General features: G+C 38.0%; 2 protein-coding genes across 2 annotated transcripts; one reads left to right on the top strand and one right to left on the bottom strand.

The window, feature by feature from the left end:
- The first annotated feature begins 793 nt into the window (after positions 1-793).
- Positions 794-3,712, top strand: LOC105388957 (dopamine receptor 4). Its single transcript, XM_011560003.3, has 4 exons — positions 794-1,321; positions 1,653-1,787; positions 2,094-2,243; positions 2,841-3,712. Exons 1-4 carry the CDS (start codon positions 1,162-1,164, stop codon positions 3,710-3,712), a joined length of 1,317 nt encoding a protein of 438 aa, XP_011558305.3. The 5' UTR covers positions 794-1,161.
- Positions 3,713-4,490: 778 nt separating this feature from the next.
- On the bottom strand, positions 4,491-19,171 carry LOC105394612 (beta-1,3-glucan-binding protein). The gene is made up of 9 exons (XM_048631746.1): positions 19,047-19,171; positions 14,601-14,679; positions 13,886-14,125; positions 12,374-12,600; positions 12,020-12,153; positions 10,853-11,019; positions 5,581-5,805; positions 4,995-5,143; positions 4,491-4,677 (listed from the first exon to the last, which is right to left on the bottom strand). Exons 1-9 carry the CDS (start codon positions 19,137-19,139, stop codon positions 4,495-4,497), a joined length of 1,497 nt encoding a protein of 498 aa, XP_048487703.1. The 5' UTR covers positions 19,140-19,171; the 3' UTR covers positions 4,491-4,494.
- Between the last annotated feature and the right edge of the window lie 8 nt (positions 19,172-19,179).

Raw genomic sequence — 19,179 nt, 5'->3', positions numbered from 1 at the left:
AAAAGTACTGTATCGAATTCCTAAGTCTCTAGTTTCCTAGACTAGGTACCTACTTGAAAATGTATTAATTATAAGTATCGCTATTCACCTACGGCTACGTAACTGTTGCGTATATATGTAAGTTTTTCATTTGAATTAAATAATTTCACGTTAAATTAAATGGAGTTTTTTTTAAATCTATGTACTGTGTTAATTAATTAATTTTATTGTCATGCTTAGGTGCTAATAATAAACTTTAAAAAGGAGTGGGCTAATAGTACAATGTGCGTATAATTTGATATTTTAAAGTAAAAAACTTATATTTGATTGTGCCTACTTACCTAGCTATTACAGTTATTACTGGTAAGTACCCAACTAATTGGAGCTAAATTACATAACTTCGTAGTTACTACCGTTATCAGGTTACTCGCTGTAACAATAGCATCACACTAGGACTAGTTTTATACAAAGGGTAGGTACCTCGTAGGTACTTATTTGCTAAACAGTTTCCTCAAGTGATTTTTATAAAAATAAACAGTGCGGGTTTTCCGCTGATACCAAATAAGTAGGATTCCCTTGCAAGATGTTAAAAAGGTTGCATTAAGTATACTTATACAAGAAGATAAGACATAATAAAGTACCTACCCAGTTATTAGGTGAATATTAAAAAAAAAAAATAGACGGGCAGCATCCTCTAGAACTAGAAGTTCGACGTATTTTCAAGATCATCCAAAATTTAAGTACTTACCTATCACAGGAGTTTGGTATAAGTACCTAACTAAATAAAAAAATACTAAGTAAAAACTGTAGACTATTTTACTGTGGAACCCTGAATAAGTAGATCGCTCATTTAACTGCAACAATGGCCAGATCACATCTCCGTCAGTTATCCTCATAATGTCGGATGATTGTCATGTTCAGTTCAAACCGCCTCTTAATTTACTTTTATGCTTCAATCAGCTTCAGTTAGTTAACTCGATGGCCCAACAATTTCAAAGAAAAAGTGTTAGTTGTTGTTAAAGGTTGTCTGGAAGAAATCGCTCTTAGCGATAAGACCGCAACAGTGTTAGATTATTTTTTTGTAATTGTGTCCGTGTTTTGTATACAAATAAAGAATAAATCTTATCCGATCTGTTAGGTAACTAATACAGTGAGCCCAGTGTGAAATAAACCGATGAGACAATGTTGGAATTAATGGCCAACGATTCCGTGCCAGCGTCAAATGCGACGAGGGAAATAGGACATGTGATGCTGTACAGGTCCCTGGCATATGCTCTGGGGTCCGTCATTGTTCTGAGCAACCTGACTGTGGTCGTGTCCAGTGGACTTATTTTGAGGAAAGGTGAGTTTTGTATTTACCTGTGCTGTAGGTACTAGGTACCCCACCATACCTGTAAATTACTTAACCGAGGCACATATTGGTACCTACTAATGTAATTTTCTAACAAGAAGTACTAACTACGTAGGATATGTAGGTAGTAGTAACGAATTAGGTACAGTGCGTGTAAATTACCTATTTCGCGTTGTTCCCAGTAGAATTTAATAACAATTAAACCTGACTATTTACCTAGGCCCACTCGTTAAAATATTATAATAACTTACTTATACATAAATTACCTAACTAGGTACGTAACTACCTAAGTGTAAGAGTTTTCATAAATATGTCGTTTCAGGTCAACAACCGAAAAGCACGTATTTGCTTTTAGGAAACGTCTCGTTAGCCGATACCTTCATCGGCGTGTCCCTGATATTCCGCACCACGGTGCATCGCATTGTCACTTCTGACGCCATGTGTGTATTGCAAATTGGTAAGTAACTAAGTCTATTTAGGTACTTATTTGAATTGATCCAAAAAGCTAGACCACCCCTGCGGCCTGATGGTCATTGCAAAACTGTCGGGCCAGTCCATACCTAGATAGGTACATAAACGACACTTATGTATTGTAGGTATATCATGCATTAAGTAAACGTGTTATCTCTGTATGAATGCCATGTATCCCGGCCAGGACGGTTTCCTTCGATGGCTGATCCCAATTAGTTAAAAGTTTTAGATTATGGAAAGATTGCGTATAGATTTACAATAATGTTTAAGTTCATATTGTTATTATCACCAGGGATGATCGTGACTCCAACGATGGTGTCCATATTCAGTGTGGGTCTGATCGCCATCGACCGGTACATTTACATCATCCATGGATTGTACTATCAGCAGTGGATTAGCACAACCAGAGTCAGAATTGGCATTCTCATTATTTGGCTTGTTGGTAAGTAAGTTTTCAATCGGTTTAAATAGATAATGAACAGTACCCGTATCACGAAAATTCGAGCTAACGAATAGAATCGAATGCGAGTTATGCGAGTGCGACTATTGTCAACTTGACAGCACTTTCGAACACTTTTTACCTTTCGAATGAGTTTCGAAAAGAATGACCACAGAGTACATAATATTATTCTGACAATGACCTATGGAATGATAGCTGTCAAACTTTCGCAAATCTATACACCGCCATTTTGTGGTTGACAGGTTGACAGCACTTTCGAATAGACTATCGAATAGAATGTGCTGCGTTTTTTCCGGATCGCTCTACAGGTGACTGGACTGGTTTTAAAGCGAATATCCTTAGCAACTTTTGAGATACCTATATTTTTTTTTAAAACGCTACCGTTTTTATAGGTAGGTTCTTACTACCTAAGTGTATGTATGTACCTATAGGTATAGATAATACGTTCTCACAATTCTATTGTGTTGTTACTTGTTATGTACAGTCATGTATATGTAAGTATTACTTATTCTATAGTAACTATTATGTAGTTGTGCCATTGTTTGAAAGTCTGACGATTTCCTTACGTTCACATTACAGGTCTGACACTAGGCTTCTTGCCGGCAACGGGATGGGTCAACCAAGAACTGAAGGGTACCCGTTGTGCCTACATATCCGTGTTTCCAGCCGGCCTGATCGTAATAAATGCCACTCTCAGTGTCATACCAATTGCTGTTGTCGCCGTTTTATACGTGAAAATACTTATCCTTGCACTAAAAAACCTTAGGAATATTAACAATGCCAAGAAACAAGCACACGAATCTAAAGACGGATTGAGGATCTATCGGGGTAACTTCAATGGCAATGTGAAAGGTCCAGACAAACCTGGTGTAAGAATCTTCAGAAGTAGTTCCATGTCAGATGTTGACAAAAATAAAAAAGATGAAAACAACCTGATGGTTCCGAATAATGTGAAATCTAAAAGTATCAACGATCTCAATTCCAGTGAAGATAAAAGAGTGACTGGTGATGATGTGGATAGTAAACTAAAGAACGATGATTCGAAGCTTAGTATTCTGACAATTCAGACTGATTTTAATAAGGGTTCAAGTAAAAATGTGTCGACTGTCTCTCTAGCCCGATCTCCAAATGAAACAAAATTAAATAATCCTGTCGAATTGAAGACCAAAGATATACGTAGACTTAGGGCAGTTGTTGTCGTGATGCTCACATCAGGTAGCGTTATAGTGACATGGCTACCATATTTTATATTTGTGTGCTTTTATGCGTTTTGTACAGACAAAGTTTTGAACCCAAAATGTATTAGCCTTAACGATTTATTGAGGGGCCCTTTAGCAATGTTGGCGTTCTTGAATAGTATTTTAAACCCTTTAATTTACGCATGGTGGCATAGAGGGTTCCAATCTGCAGTGAAATTGTATTTTAAAAAGCACTGCTGCAAGCAAAGATGATCTTTCCTAACTTTTTTTTTTCAGACTTCAACTAAGTAACTAGATAAGAACTTATGATTATGATACAAAATGTGTTTAGGGAGGTAACTACTGGATAAAAATTTAAACTTTACGCAAGGTTTTTTTGTAACTAATAACCTAAAGGCTAGTTTACACAGTGCGAGCTAGCGTACGAGTCAGCCTTCCGAGTAGCTGCACTGCAGTAACTCGCACTGTTTGGACGTAACTTATGAATAACTCGTTCGTGCGAGTTGGTCAGTAGCTCGCATCCGAGTTACTTCAACATTTTTTGTTTTCACTCGCCTGCTCGCTCGGCAGCAACTCGCTCATGACAGCGGCTCGGCCGTCGCTTGCATTGTTTGGACGCGCTCGGTAGTAGCTCGCCCGTGCCAGAGCATATCACCGTTTTTTTTTATTAAAACAAGTTCATCCAAACTCGCGACTCGACTCGAACTGGGACTGGGTGTTGTGTAGACAGCAAAGACGAGCCGAGCTACTGGCGTACGAGTGCACAAACCGAGTAGCTGTCTACTGGCCATGCAGCAGCTCGCACTGTGTAAACGAGCCTTAACTAACGTACAAATTAAATTAATGTAGGTACTAATTAAGTAAGATATATCTAACCACGTTTTTAATACCGAAGCTTAACCATTGTTTGTGTCACCATATTGTAAGGGTACCTAGCCAGTCAGATTCAGATATATTGGGCCACACGCCTAATAGATAAGTACATTATAAATGAGTAATTTCGTTATAAATATGTAAGTAGTATATTCTATAATTCATATAGCATAAACTTTGATATAGTCAACTTTTAAACTCGCATCCTCCCAAGTAGGCAGCCATTTATCCTTGGCCTCCCAGAACTTGAGCATTGCCTTGATCTCGTGGTTCTTGTAAGGTTTGCCAGGCTCATCCGGGAAATCATTGGACCCACCGACACCAAGTCCTATAGATATGTAGAACTGTAATGAGAGGAAAACCGTTCGTCAAAAATGTTGCAGATGTTAGCAAAATGGCTGAAATTTATGGTCATGCTGGAAACGCTTCTTACTCCCGTGATGTATAAAGTAGGTAAATGATGCAGACCGGACTGACTATGTGTGTTCCTCTACATCTCTACATAATGAATTCTCTTCTGTTCACGCAAGGTACAAAAACCTCTAAAAGGTACAACCCCTGACGGTTTGGTTAGACACACAAAACAGATTTTGCTTTGTGGTTAGACATGTTTGATTTATTTTAACTACTAAGTACTTAAACCACCATCTACCATACATACCAGTTCATCCAAAGGAGCCAGTTGTGTCCCTGAGGTCCACCGCTCTGCGTAGTCAGCCGGCACGCCCTGAGCCTTCGCCTGCTCTATTAGAGTGCTGTTGATGGCCACGTCGCCGTAGCTCTCACCGTCTACGTACACTTTTATGCCCTCTGTAAACGATGAGAAGTGTGAGCCATCATCATCATGTATTATTAGTTCTATGCTGGACATAAACCTCTCCCATTAATCATCATCTTTATTCGTTCCCTTTTGGACATAAAGACCTCTTTCAAAGAGTTCCACGACACTTTATCATGACTGATGTCTAATGGTCTGGATGGTCTCGCAGGCTGGGGGACCTTTCGCTACGTATCACACTGTAGCTTATTCTTAGACATTCTTCGAATAAGCAGGTTCCTTCACCATTCCGCAGTGGACTACTGTGATCGGAAATGATCCCTAAGTAAATATCAAATGATACGCAAAGTTAGGTTTCATTAAGCCAGTATTGGGCACAAATAGGGACTATTTGGTGATAAAATCTGCTTGCTTCTAAAAATACCATAACACACAAAGAATGGAAAATCATCTACGTTTGTGTACCCACCTCTATCCCAAAGCAATGTGTAGTTATGATACTCTCTATACCACTGCTCAGAGCCGACTTTCTCCCGCACCAGGGCAGTCCTGAACGGGGGCTCACTGTACAGAACGGGCCCAGCTTGCAGGGTCCTGGCGAGGTGGCTGTTGCCCGGAGCGAAGGCGACTCGGATGAGGCCTGACACGTAGCGACCGTTGCCGTAGGTGTGGCTGCGGGGCTCCAGGTTTATCTCTGAAAGTGGAAATAGGTAAACATCTTAATAATGTAAAAAAAGGTAAGTATTTGGTTCATGTTTAGGCGGAAAACAAATAAAGCGGAAAATGGTCAGAATATGATATAATGGTAATGATTCCAAGTCTAGGGGCTTTTGTCGGTTTCTTTATTCCTCCTGACACCTGGCGTGCTATGAGTAGGACATTGAAAAAAAATATAATATATAGTTTAAAAGTACCTATATTAAAAGTTTTATGGAGTATCCCTGTTATTCCTAAGTTTTATAAAGTACCTATCCCTTAAACCAGCTATACTCAAACTGCGGCCCGCGGGCCGCATGTGGCCCGCCGGGCCTTTATCAGTGGCCCGCGTGCCATGAGAGTTAATAGAGAATATACATTATGTGTAAAAAGTATCGGGATTATATCCATAAAACAAAAAATGATTGTTATTCATCCAAATTTATTTTATCACCTTCAAAGTTTGCTCCTTCAGAAACGATACACATACCTACGCCAACGAATTATCCAATCATCACAAAAAAAATTTCATGAAATGAAATGAAATCGTTTATTTTTTCGACGTAGAATATTAGAATTACTTGTCAAAAGTCATAATAGTTGTGTTTAGTAGTAGTTAGTTGAGTTGTGTTTAGTACTCGCGGCGATTTTTCCTTATTGTCTTCTATCGATTGGAAACAGTGCCTCGAAGTGTTTGTATTTGAGTTTAGGAAAAAAAGAAGAGAGAGCCGTGAGCTGCAACCATATCTGGTGAATATGGTGGATTGGATGGCCGATGGTATTTGTTCAGTGTTTGCTCAAAAATTCATTTACAATGATGATTATTGTGCAAAAGGCGCGATATCTCGTGTCTTTGTGGTCTTTTCATCACATGTTCGTCGAATTTGGTAATTATGAAATTTTACATAACCCGCAAAAAATATTATTTTCCTACCGTTTGACTTTCTAGCAATAACTCCGAGTGCACAAAACCACTATAGTAAAAAAACAGTCAACATGACTTTAACTAACCATCGATAGAAGACAAAAAAGGAAAATTCGCCGCGAGTACTAAACTCAACTCTGGAAACAGCGTTTAAAAAAAATTGTGATGGCGTACAGTACAACTACCTATAAAGTCCTGTAAACGGGAGTGGATTATAACTAGGTGACGACCGAATGGCATAGTGGTTAGTGACCCTGACTACTGAGCCGATGGTCCCGGGTTCGATTCCCGGCTGGGGCAGATATTTGTTTAAATACAGATATTTGTTCTCGGGTCTTGGATGTGCCCGTAAAATGGCAATAGGCCCGCCCCCTATTACATTGGGACTAACATACACTCTGGCGAAAAGTGGGTGCAGCAATGCACCTCTGCCTACCCCGCAAGGGAGTACATTAGTACAAGGCGTGAGTGCGTGTGTGTGTGTTTATTATAACTAGGTAATTCTTTAAGACCGTATTTAATCGATCCATTATATTTATTTTAGGAAAAATGCGTTAAAAATCCATTATCAATTGGTATTTTCTTTTTAAAATGTATGTCAATGTAAATAAATAACTGAAAATTATAAAAGGCTTAGCAAAATCTTTCTATTAATTCAAAATCTTAGCCATTTTTTGTTTTATTGTTCTAATCCCGATACTTTTTACACAGAGTAGTATATGCATGTTTTTTTTTTATATAATTATTCGATAGTTTACATCGCTTTATAATAGTAAAAAAAAATTTTGCTTGCGGCCCGCGAAACCATGACTTAAACGTGTTTGTGGCCCTTATATAAAAAAGGTTGAGTACCAATGCCTTAAACAATTAAATTTGTTCTTTGACAAAGTGACAAAACAGTTCAGTAATAACTTTTTTTTTTTTTTTAATTTAATAACAGTGTATATGTCGCAAGCATCTGGTTTAATCTCCGGTTTGATTGAACCGCTAGCCCGTTCATTGGATGACGCTGCTTAGTTGTATGACTAGGCCGAACGTTGTTTGCACAAGCGTCACAAAACGTCCAACTAGTTAGCTCACTTAAAATCAGTCAGGTGGTGAACAAAACAAATATGGCGTCTAACAGCTAACAGCTGACACAAAAAGCACTTATATTGTTGGTTTTTGCAAATAAATTAGCTTTAAAGTGCGTTATTTGTGTTAAAATAGTGTGACAACATGGATTTACCTATTATTACGCCGCGGGCGGATAGTTTCAAAGAAAAAATTGTGGCGTAACTGGATAATTATAAACAACAATATGAAGGTACGTTTATTGTTATTGTTTAGTTAATTTGTGAGATAAGAGCTTTGTAACATAGTCTTTTTGTTGACTCTTGTCTGTGCAGCGAGCATAGGATTCGATACTATTTTCGAATCTACACGAAGGGTCACTTTTACCAAACGCTAAACGTAATTAAATCAAATTTTAAATACATTTTGTACTAACTGACAGACGTATGACAGGCTACTAAATAAATAAATAATAATAATAAATAAATATGTGGGGACATCTCACACACGGCCATCCGACCCCAAGCTAGGCAGAACCTGTGTTATGGGTGTCGGACAGCTGATATATCTACACAAATACATAGATAGATAGATACTAAATATAAATATCAACACCCAAGACCCGAGTACAAATATCTGTCTTTAAACAAATATCTGCCCCAGCCGGGAATCGAACCCGGGACCTTCGGCTCAGTAGTCAGGGTCACTAACCACTACGCCATTCGGTCGTCAAATACGTTTAGCGTTTGGTGAAATTCCACCTAACATATGGAAAAAACAAATGTCACTTATGGAACTAACTTTGCCTTACATTTTGACAGTGACAGTTGACGATACGCAACGTTAACGGAGGATCGAAACTTGTGCTCACGACTCTGGTCATGTTCACCCTAACCTGACATTACAAAGTTGCTATAGGTACTATATCCCATTCAACGACTCCGCTGAATGACGTTCAGTCAAGAAGTCGAACGTTACAATCAACGACTTGACGAGTTGTCCTTTAGTCATACAACTGAATAGCGCCATCCAATGAACGGGATGGTGGTTCAATCAAACATGAGATTAAACCAGATGCCTGCGACATATACATTTATACCTCTCGGGGTCAGGAGGTTATAAAAGATACACGAGTCTATTCCGAAAGTGTCCATGGCCATTATGTCTGCGTAGGTATTAGTGATGTAACGAATGTGTGTTTTTGGACATTCGCGAATGCGAATGCGAATGCGAATATCTGATATCGATATTCGCGAATGCGAATGCGAATATTCAGTTTGTGTTCAAATTTGACGTCATTTGTATGGTTTCGTGGCAGTCTTGTTCTGAACGAGGTACGTTCCGTTCTAGGCGCATTCCGAATGAAACTAGCCAATACTAGTCGCAGTTTTTTTTGAAGTAGTTACACTTTATTTAGCTCCGTAACTGTTACGACACATCTCGACTGTGTGCGGTTTCTGAGAGCGACTTACACGAAACATTTAAACGTAAGGTACGTGCGCCTTGTAAGGCCCATTTTTTGCAATAATTAAATAAATAAAAAAATTGAAACAATGTAAGAAAATAAACTTGATTAATATATTCTCCATTTATTTTTAAATATTAATCAACAAATAAATCATCAGATTAAATCAAGCTTCTTTACGGAAACAATCATTTTCGAAAACCTCTAATGTGGGCCTTCTTAGGAACATAGGCACTTATCATGGCCCGATATTAATCAAGTAGGTAATTTATAAATTCTATCAGAACCAAAACCATGTTTTTACGTAAAACTTAAACAAAAATATGAGCTTCTTTGTTAATTAATCAATTACTATCGATTTTTTGGACGTTAATAGTACGGTGGATTAGCAAAACTAAATCTACATTCAATACAAAAGTCTGTAATGATATTAAAATAATAAAAATGTTTTTCTATTATTCTAACAATTATTTAGAGTGAAAAACAATGCTTTAATTTTTGGTGGGCTTTATTAGGTTTATAAAAAAAAATGAATTTTTGTTTATTTTATAAGTATTTAAACTGGAAAGTAGGTACTTAAGAGACCGTAACTACGCTTAAAGTTTAGTTTCAGTGTTTGAATATAACATAATAATAAAAAATATAGCCGAAATTCTATCTTTCATGTTCCAAAGAAACTATGATATTGTATAGTCCTGTAAGGCCCGGGCCATCTTGGTAACGCGTGTGGTGGGCCTTCATATAAAGTTTTCACGGTGACAAGACCTAATGAAATTTATTGAAAAACAAAAAGAATACAAACAACGCTTAGTTTCTTCAGAATGCCCTTGAACCTACGAAAGTCTGTATCGAAAAAAAAACGATAATAGTTTGTTATTTTAAAGAAATACTACTAAAAAGTTTGTAAACATTAGGTTGTAAATCGTAGGCCTTTTTTTTGTATGACACTAACCAAACATTAGAGCGAAATTTCAACTTATCCGGGCGTTTAGAAGATTTAAATTTTGTAAGTGGGCCATTTTAGGAATAGGGCCATCTTTGGCGCACGTACTTTATTTAAAGCTATGGCTGTCTTGCTGTGACACTATATTGTGAAAATACGCTTTTTGATTGCTTAAAGAAGCTATTTATGTTTAGGTCTTATGAAACTATTAACTACCTATATCTAAAGTTTCATTTTCCAAAGTAAATAAATATGATAAAGTTAGACTGTTAATTTGATTAAGAGAGTGACTTGTAATAAAAAAGTTACTTATCGACGAATGGATTTTGACTTTGCTAACCTTTGTTAACCATTATTTTCAAATAGTTTTTTCTAAAAAGTACCCTACTGATATTCGCAAAACATTCGCACCAAATTTTGCGAATGCGGATGCGAATGCGAATATCCAAAAAAGTGCGAATATTCGCGAATGCGAATGCGAATATTCGTTACATCACTAGTAGGTATATTTGTCGGGGATCATCATCATCTATCCCGCTGAACCGACGACCATAGCAGTAGACAGGTAGCCAGTAGTGGTTAGATGGAAAGGCAAGTCAACGCACTTTTTGAAAACCTATGTCTACCAGGGGGCGTTTAAAAGCTGATAATCATATTACCAGGCACTAGCCAGTCCCCCTTAGGCAGCTTGGCCCGCACCTCGACTCTGCCGTACTTGAAGCTGAACCTCTGCCTGGTGGTGACCTTGGCCGTCATCACCGGAGGCAGGATGGTGGCGCCACCCGCGTGTCGCTCGCACTCCGTGGTGTCTAGTCGGCCGGTGCAGCTGGAGTGGGGAAAAGATGTATTCTCAGCATTATCGATAGTGACAAGGTTAGGCATATAGGCATTAGAAGGAGAGCGGTGAGCATTTCATAGGGATGCCTTTGCCCTGTGGCTATTATTATTACTTATTAAAATACAACAAAAAACCGGCCAAGTGCGAGTCGGGCTCGCGCACAAAGGGTTCCGTAGCTTAAATCAACCTATCTCAAAAACTATAAGAGATACTTTGATCAAACCAAAAATCGTTGAAAGAGTTAATTAGCATGCATCACCTCTATTTTTTTTAGAATTTTATACCCCGTAGTTATAAAAATAGAGGGGGGGGGACATACTTTTTACGACTTTGAGAGCTGATATCTCAAAAACCGTTCACTTTAAGAAAAATGTTTTTTAGAAAACTTTATATCATTTTAAAAGACCTTTCCATTGATACCCCACACGGGTATGTACATCGAAAAAAAAATTTCATCCCTCAGTTACATGTATGGGGGGCCCCACCCCCAATTCTTTTTTTTACTATTTAGTGTCATATTTTTGTAGCGGTTCATACAACACATATTCCCATCAAATTTCATCACTGTAGTACTTATAGTTTCCGAGTAAATCGGCTGTGACAGACGGACAGACGGACAGACGGACAGACGGACATGACGAAACTATAAGGGTTCCGTTTTTGCCATTTTGGCTACGGAACCCTAAAAAGTTAAAGAAAATACAACTTTTACTTTATAGGTGAACTGAGTTAAAAATTCATGGCGTATATATTATTATGGCTATAAATTCATGGCTGAGACTATATTATTATTATTATTTAACTCTTTATTGTATAAATTTAGAGAAAATGTAGATTCTATAAAATCACCTAGTTCCGAAAGTTATGTAACTAGTTATAAAATAGTGAATCATCATCATCATCATCATCTCAGCCATAGGACGTCCACTGCTGAACATAGGCCTCCCCCAAAATAGTGAATGCCCTTAGGTAAATGAAGCCCACTTACATTTTGGTAAGATCCAATTCTTCAAACACCATACCTTCATGGTAGTAGTTGTCAAGTAACAAAGGTTTTATTACAAGCTTCCCGTTAACGGTGTTATAGGTTTCACCGACTGTATAAACATTGAATGGATAATCCTGAAAATAAAATCAAGGAATAAGCTGGCCTATGTAGAAGAATATACTATTTTTCTCACACTAAACTATACCACTAAATATACAGGTTGTTGCAAAAGAGGTAAGTATAGTTATCCTATCAGGGGGTCATTATGGTTTATTTGTAACTTCGTGAAAGCCATACCTACTACTTTTTCGACACCCTGTATAAAATAAATAATCTTTAATAAGGACAGCTTACCGGCCCCTCAGGAAAATAAACCTCAGGCGTCCAATTCTTCAGTCCACTCTTAGCTTTAGAGAAGTCCTCATTGAATACAAGGTTTCCCTTACATATGGCCACTCGACCCTGGACCTCGGTCCACGAGTCCTCACACTCGCGGTTGAGGCAGGCATCCACATCCGTATCAGGTTCAGCTTCTAGTAGTGGATTGTTTACGTGCTTTGTGCCGTCCTCGTTGTAGATATCTGGGAATTTATTAATTTATTTCATTACAAAAGTTTACAAAATATTTTTCGCTTAACCTAGTGATTTTGAAACGTGTTACAGTTTATACGACCACTAGTCATTCCTCATTTAGGGTTATTTAAAGAGGAATACCAAGAGGTAGGGTAACGTAACGTACCTTGGGACGCTTGTACCTCGGGACATTGATTGTATTTTTAAAACCGGCTAAATAAACACATTAAAATTCTACCCTAGGCATAGTATTTTACTCGCTTGGCAAAACTAGTGAGTCTCGTGATCATACCAGCATCGAGTGTGTGGTGAAGACAATATGAAGTTTTTTGGAGTCAAAAGTAGCTTTTGTATAGTTTTTTGTGTTGCTTTATCTCATTGAGGCATGCTCAAAATAAAGACATGGATGTCACGTATAACTTTTCAGCTATTTAATTTTATGACATGGCAATTATCTGAAAGATTCCTATTAATTAAAAATAAAGATATTTAAATTTTGGTTAAATATTGCTTTTTTGTACCTTGGGACACGATTAAATTTGTACCTTGGGACACTGTTTCCTATGGCTTTGTACTATGGAAAATTCAAACATCTAAATAACGCCTTATATCTCTGTTCTTATTAGTGCCAGAGTGAAACTAGACAGAAGAGAGTTGCAGTAAATTAATAAGAACAGAGATATAAGGCGTTATTTAGAAGTTTGAATTTTCCATAGTACAAAGCTATAGGAAACAGTGTCCCAAGGTACAAACGTGTAACGTACCTTGGGTCAAAACAAGCATTTTTACTTTTATCTTAATTTAATAAAATCTGGCCACACTAAAGCTTTATCACAAATACTAGTGATAATAGATTATATATCCTACCGAATAAAGAAAATTTCACATTAATATCTTAGTTGTACGTTGCGATAGCTTCATTCAAAGTTGGGGTAGTCGAAAATGTCCCTAGGTACGTTACGTTACCCTACGTGTTTCGATTGTGTAAAAAAATATGAGAGAGAAGAATTAAGAGAGCGGAGTGAATCAGGATGTGACAGAGGATAGGTGGGAATGGCGTGACATAACATGACGCACAAACCCTACGCCTGTAAGAGAGAAGAATGTTTCTTCTTGTTTGAATCTGAAAAATCTAGATGATGCTGATGATCTAGGTAAGATATCGCTAATTCGCTATATTGATTTATAATCTGTAAAGGTTTATTCCGTAAGTTCACAAATTTCATATCGTACAGGATGTTGCAAAGATGGTTATTATATATACTTAGGTGTGAAATACTGCAATGTACCAACGGTAAACCCTAAACTCCTCGTTCATCTTCCGGATCTCCTTATCATCCTTGAAGACAGACAACCAGAAGTACACCCGGTCCCCTATCTTCAGAGACACGGTGTTGTCCCTCAGGACCCAGGCTTTGCTCTTGGAGTCTTTATTCGGTTTCCTGATGCTGCACAGATGCAGGTGGCCTGGTTGAAACTTGGGTATCTCCTGGTTTACGGACCCGTATATGTTGACCATTGTGTAGTTGTCATCTGTAATATAAGGTGGAAATAATTAGTGCCTAATTAATATCCAAATTCAAATTCATTTATAAACTATTCATGTAAACATTTGAAACAGAAACACTGCGATTCTCACACTAGGCAAGCCTGTGACGTGAGCATTAGATTACGGGATATTAAGTACGGACAGGAATTTATACTAACCAAAAACACTAGAGTTGAATGTATACATATACAAAACAAAATAAATATATTTAGGTAGGTACTTAAATTATGCACGACCATGAGTAAGTTCCTATAATAAGTACTAGTAACTGATATTTAATTATTAAATATAAATAATATTATAAAAATAAAATATAGAGCCTATGAGTATTGGTCAGCCGATATAACTTCAGAAATACAAAGACCATAATTATGCCGAAAAAGGTAAGTGTCTATATCACATTGATAACAAAGATACATCTTTATAGTTTTATAGGGAGGAATTTATTTTCCAACTTACCTGAAACTACAAATTTAAGCCCCCTAGGATGTAGAGCCTGTACAAAGGGAGAGACTATTGGATGTTGTTGAGCCACCGTTAGTAAATAACGTCATAATTTAATTGTAAATTCCCTTTTTAAAAGTATCGACTTTCTCGATAACTTAATCTTCGCGTCGATAATTCTTCAAATTATCGACGCGTTCCCATCCCTAGACAGCGAAGCGGTCTTTTGTTCTTGTCCCCACTATCGCGGCAGCCCCACTCGGTGACCACTGGCTCTCGATCATTCGTCCACGGGCTACGGCATCGACTGCGCGTGACCCTACCTCACGGCAGTCCTCTAGGTGCCTAGCCCGCTCTAAAGTGTCGAATGACCTAGACATTACCAGTGGTATCGTGTGTGTGTCTTCCCCAATATCGGGTAAGTGTGATCAGACTTGCTTAGCTCATTTTAGGAACCTATTTGTAATTTAAACTTGTATTAATCGTATTTTAAAGTGTTAATTTGTATTTGTGTAACTTAGCTTCCATTTTATTTTACTCGCTGCTTACGCCGCTTACGAGTTAGCAAATAGCTAACGTAACTACTTACTAACTGCGCACTTATAGCAGCCAAGATGGCGGACATGCAATTACGCATTATCATTTAGACATTCCATCATCATCAGCTTTTATTATTCTTTTATTTTAATTACGCTAGCTTGCCTAAATGCATTAACGTAGTTTTATCAAAATTATGCTGCAGCTAGTGTACCGCTTTCGGCCTTTCCTAATTATTTCTATTTTTTATTTAATTTATGTTAGGTATTCCGTTCTGGTTTCCACTGCCGCCTCAATCAAGTTAGATTAGGTACTCTGCTGTAGGTCTTGATGACGGTATGTGGAACCTAGACGATAACGGTGTACTGATGCGTTGGATTTCTATCTATTCCAGGGTCCACGGTACGGTTTACCGACTGCACCGAACTTCTACCTACTTCTACGGCTCGCCCTCTACGTGCTGGTTCGGCAACCCCCTACCTTCGTGTTGCTGACCACGCCGCGCAGCCGAGCTACACGCCACGCGCACGCAACGGCCACGTGACCTGCCTGCCTACCTACCTGGGCACTGGAGAAGAGGACTTCCACGCCGGTCGCGTTATCGGGATTCCACGCCGATACTCTTCGACTCAGGGGAGTCCCTATCCGTGCCAACTGAAAACTGACTGATCGTGTAGTGTAGGCCTAACCCACGTTGACCTTTAAATAAATTTGTGTCAAGCTGAACCCTGGCTTCTCATTTCTTCTCTACCTCTCCGTTGACAGCCATTTTTTTCATAAGCGCGACACTGGCGCCCTCCACGTGGTTCTAACGGTCAGTCATTTCTTGGTTGGTAACGTAGCTTGTTTTGTGTGCGTGCAACTTGTAAAGACTTCTTTTCGACAATTTATTTTATTCCCGCTACACCTCGTAACTGTGGTACTGTGTTTTTTAATCTAGTGCTGTAGTTTATTCTAAACTTTTGATATCGGTAATATTTTACTTTTAAAAATATTTATTTGATTGTTTCCTTTAAATTTTATTGTTGTTTAACACAGTACAATAGTTGCATTTTCTTTTCAGCTGCATCTTTTATGCTTTGCTCATGTAATTTACTGTGTGCTTGAGAAAAAACTGTCTACTTTAATTGATTTTGTAACGGAACGGAATCAATGAGTTAAGTAGATCTGATCACATAGTAGTGTTAAAAATGACGCTGTTCGCTTTAGGTTTAGACTTTCGGATAGAATATTTTTTTTATTAACTATTTAAAATAATTGACATCTACCCTATATCCCTTGTTTTAAATTTATTGACTTAAAATCGTTAACTTTCTTTTATAATTGTACCCTCACTTTAGAATATTTTCTTCATGAATAATGATTCTGCTTGAGTTAGCAAATTATTATATTTGCTGCTTCTTTGAATGAAAGGTGGCCTTATTATTCTCTAAATCTATGATAAGGCCTATTATGATTGAAAGTATGAAAGATTTTTGCAAGAGTAGTATGAATGTGTATGTAGTTTCTTTAGTTACAAAGAAGTATTAAGCTGCGGATTTTGACTTTTAGGAGGTCAAAATCCTTGGGCAGAAAGGGGGGTAATGTAACGTTATTTATTTCTTCCAAATAAATAACTTACATATTAGTAAATAACGTCATAATTTAATTGTAAATTCCCTTTTTAAAAGTATCGACTTTCTCGATAACTTAATCTTCGCGTCGATAATTCTTCAAATTATCGACGCGTTCCCATCCCTAGACAGCGAAGCGGTCTTTTGTTCTTGTCCCCACTATCGCGGCAGCCCCACTCGGTGACCACTGGCTCTCGATCATTCGTCCACGGGCTACGGCATCGACTGCGCGTGACCCTACCTCACGGCAGTCCTCTAGGTGCCTAGCCCGCTCTAAAGTGTCGAATGACCTAGACATTACCAGTGGTATCGTGTGTGTGTCTTCCCCAATATCGGGTAAGTGTGATCAGACTTGCTTAGCTCATTTTAGGAACCTATTTGTAATTTAAACTTGTATTAATCGTATTTTAAAGTGTTAATTTGTATTTGTGTAACTTAGCTTCCATTTTATTTTACTCGCTGCTTACGCCGCTTACGAGTTAGCAAATAGCTAACGTAACTACTTACTAACTGCGCACTTATAGCAGCCAAGATGGCGGACATGCAATTACGCACATGGAAGTAATAATACAACAGGAATGCGCACTCACCAAAATGATGCAAACAAAAATAGACCTAACGTATTCACCTTAAGACTTATATTTGAAGTGAAAGAGGCCGCGAGCCGATAGAGAGGGTTACCACAGAGCCCTTCCTCTCTTTCTAACAATTGCCAGGATTTAGTTGTGTAAACTTTAGTAGATTTTGTACGAAGAGAGCTATGCAAAAAAAATATTAAATTAACTCATAGACTACTGTATATCATATCATTTTCAAAAACAAATTTATTATAAATCATTATAAACATGTAATTTTAATGAAATATTTGGTTTTTGTATGAATAATAATTTCATAAAAAATATTGGTAGTTTTTCTAAATACTTTACGACAAGACCGAAGTTGTCAAGATGACGGATGACGTTTATACTGTTGTGAAAGACGTTATGGTTAGGGTGACCATTCATTCGTACTTTTGAATCACCACTTTCCATTAATTAGGACCTGTTTCATTCAACTTTTTGTTTTATTTTATACCTAAGTATCATTAGGTATTATTGTGACTGTTATCTTATAAGGCTGGTAAAGTGTTATGAGCTGTTGATTTTTTGGTGATAGATATGAGTATTATAAGATAATTTATCAAGCTTAAAACCGGCGGAAGCACTTAGGTTGAGATATTTTTTTGAAATCTTATTATTTTCATCAACTACACTTTACTAGACTATGTAAACGGAACACCCACAGAGTAAACACGTTTTAGGTACATAGTTGCGTTTAATGTTAACCTGTTTTGACAATCTATACAAATTTTACCTTCACCCCATTTGTTTACTTAATTGTCATATCACCAAAATACATTCGTACCTACATTGCAATCGAATTATTCGAATAATAGGTGACTTTGAGACCATCGACACCTATTCTCGACATGATAGATTAGAAGTGATGTCTCATGAATTACCTAAAATTATGGTCACCAAAAATAGAAAGAGATGGAGGGCTCCGTGCTGACTATCTCTGTCGGCTCGTTTTTTTGGTGCAGTGCGCATTCCTGTTGTATTATTAATTCCATGATTACGCATTATCATTTAGACATTCCATCATCATCAGCTTTTATTATTCTTTTATTTTAATTACGCTAGCTTGCCTAAATGCATTAACGTAGTTTTATCAAAATTATGCTGCAGCTAGTGTACCGCTTTCGGCCTTTCCTAATTATTTCTATTTTTTATTTAATTTATGTTAGGTATTCCGTTCTGGTTTCCACTGCCGCCTCAATCAAGTTAGATTAGGTACTCTGCTGTAGGTCTTGATGACGGTATGTGGAACCTAGACGATAACGGTGTACTGATGCGTTGGATTTCTATCTATTCCAGGGTCCACGGTACGGTTTACCGACTGCACCGAACTTCTACCTACTTCTACGGCTCGCCCTCTACGTGCTGGTTCGGCAACCCCCTACCTTCGTGTTGCTGACCACGCCGCGCAGCCGAGCTACACGCCACGCGCACGCAACGGCCACGTGACCTGCCTGCCTACCTACCTGGGCACTGGAGAAGAGGACTTCCACGCCGGTCGCGTTATCGGGATTCCACGCCGATACTCTTCGACTCAGGGGAGTCCCTATCCGTGCCAACTGAAAACTGACTGATCGTGTAGTGTAGGCCTAACCCACGTTGACCTTTAAATAAATTTGTGTCAAGCTGAACCCTGGCTTCTCATTTCTTCTCTACCTCTCCGTTGACAGCCATTTTTTTCATAAGCGCGACATGGTCACGATAAACACACTAATAAACACTACATAATTATGCACCATTGCGACGATATATCGCGCTAATACATCGACAATGACTGGGAAGTACATAACTCGTGTTTCCTTGAGCGAGACCGGTCTTGTTATTAAG

This window comes from Plutella xylostella, chromosome 29 (assembly GCF_932276165.1).
Source record: "Plutella xylostella chromosome 29, ilPluXylo3.1, whole genome shotgun sequence".
NCBI lineage: Eukaryota > Metazoa > Arthropoda > Insecta > Lepidoptera > Plutellidae > Plutella > Plutella xylostella.
Note: the sequence above shows the minus strand (reverse complement) of the source record. Positions and strands in the feature narration are given on the sequence as shown.

Excerpts from the sequence above, each read along its gene's own strand:
- LOC105388957 (XM_011560003.3), top strand. The coding sequence starts at position 1,162 with ATGTTGGAATTAATGGCCAACGATTCCGTGCCAGCGTCAAATGCGACG. Across the intron at positions 1,788-2,093 it reads CATGTGTGTATTGCAAATTG|GGATGATCGTGACTCCAACG; the intron begins GTAAGTAACTAA and ends TATTATCACCAG. Across the intron at positions 2,244-2,840 it reads TCTCATTATTTGGCTTGTTG|GTCTGACACTAGGCTTCTTG; the intron begins GTAAGTAAGTTT and ends TTCACATTACAG.
- LOC105394612 (XM_048631746.1), bottom strand. The coding sequence starts at position 19,139 with ATGTACTTCCCAGTCATTGTCGATGTATTAGCGCGATATATCGTCGCA. Across the intron at positions 5,806-10,852 it reads GGGGGACTGGCTAGTGCCTG|AGATAAACCTGGAGCCCCGC; the intron begins GTAATATGATTA and ends TTCCACTTTCAG. Across the intron at positions 4,678-4,994 it reads TGGCTCCTTTGGATGAACTG|TTCTACATATCTATAGGACT; the intron begins GTATGTATGGTA and ends CTCTCATTACAG.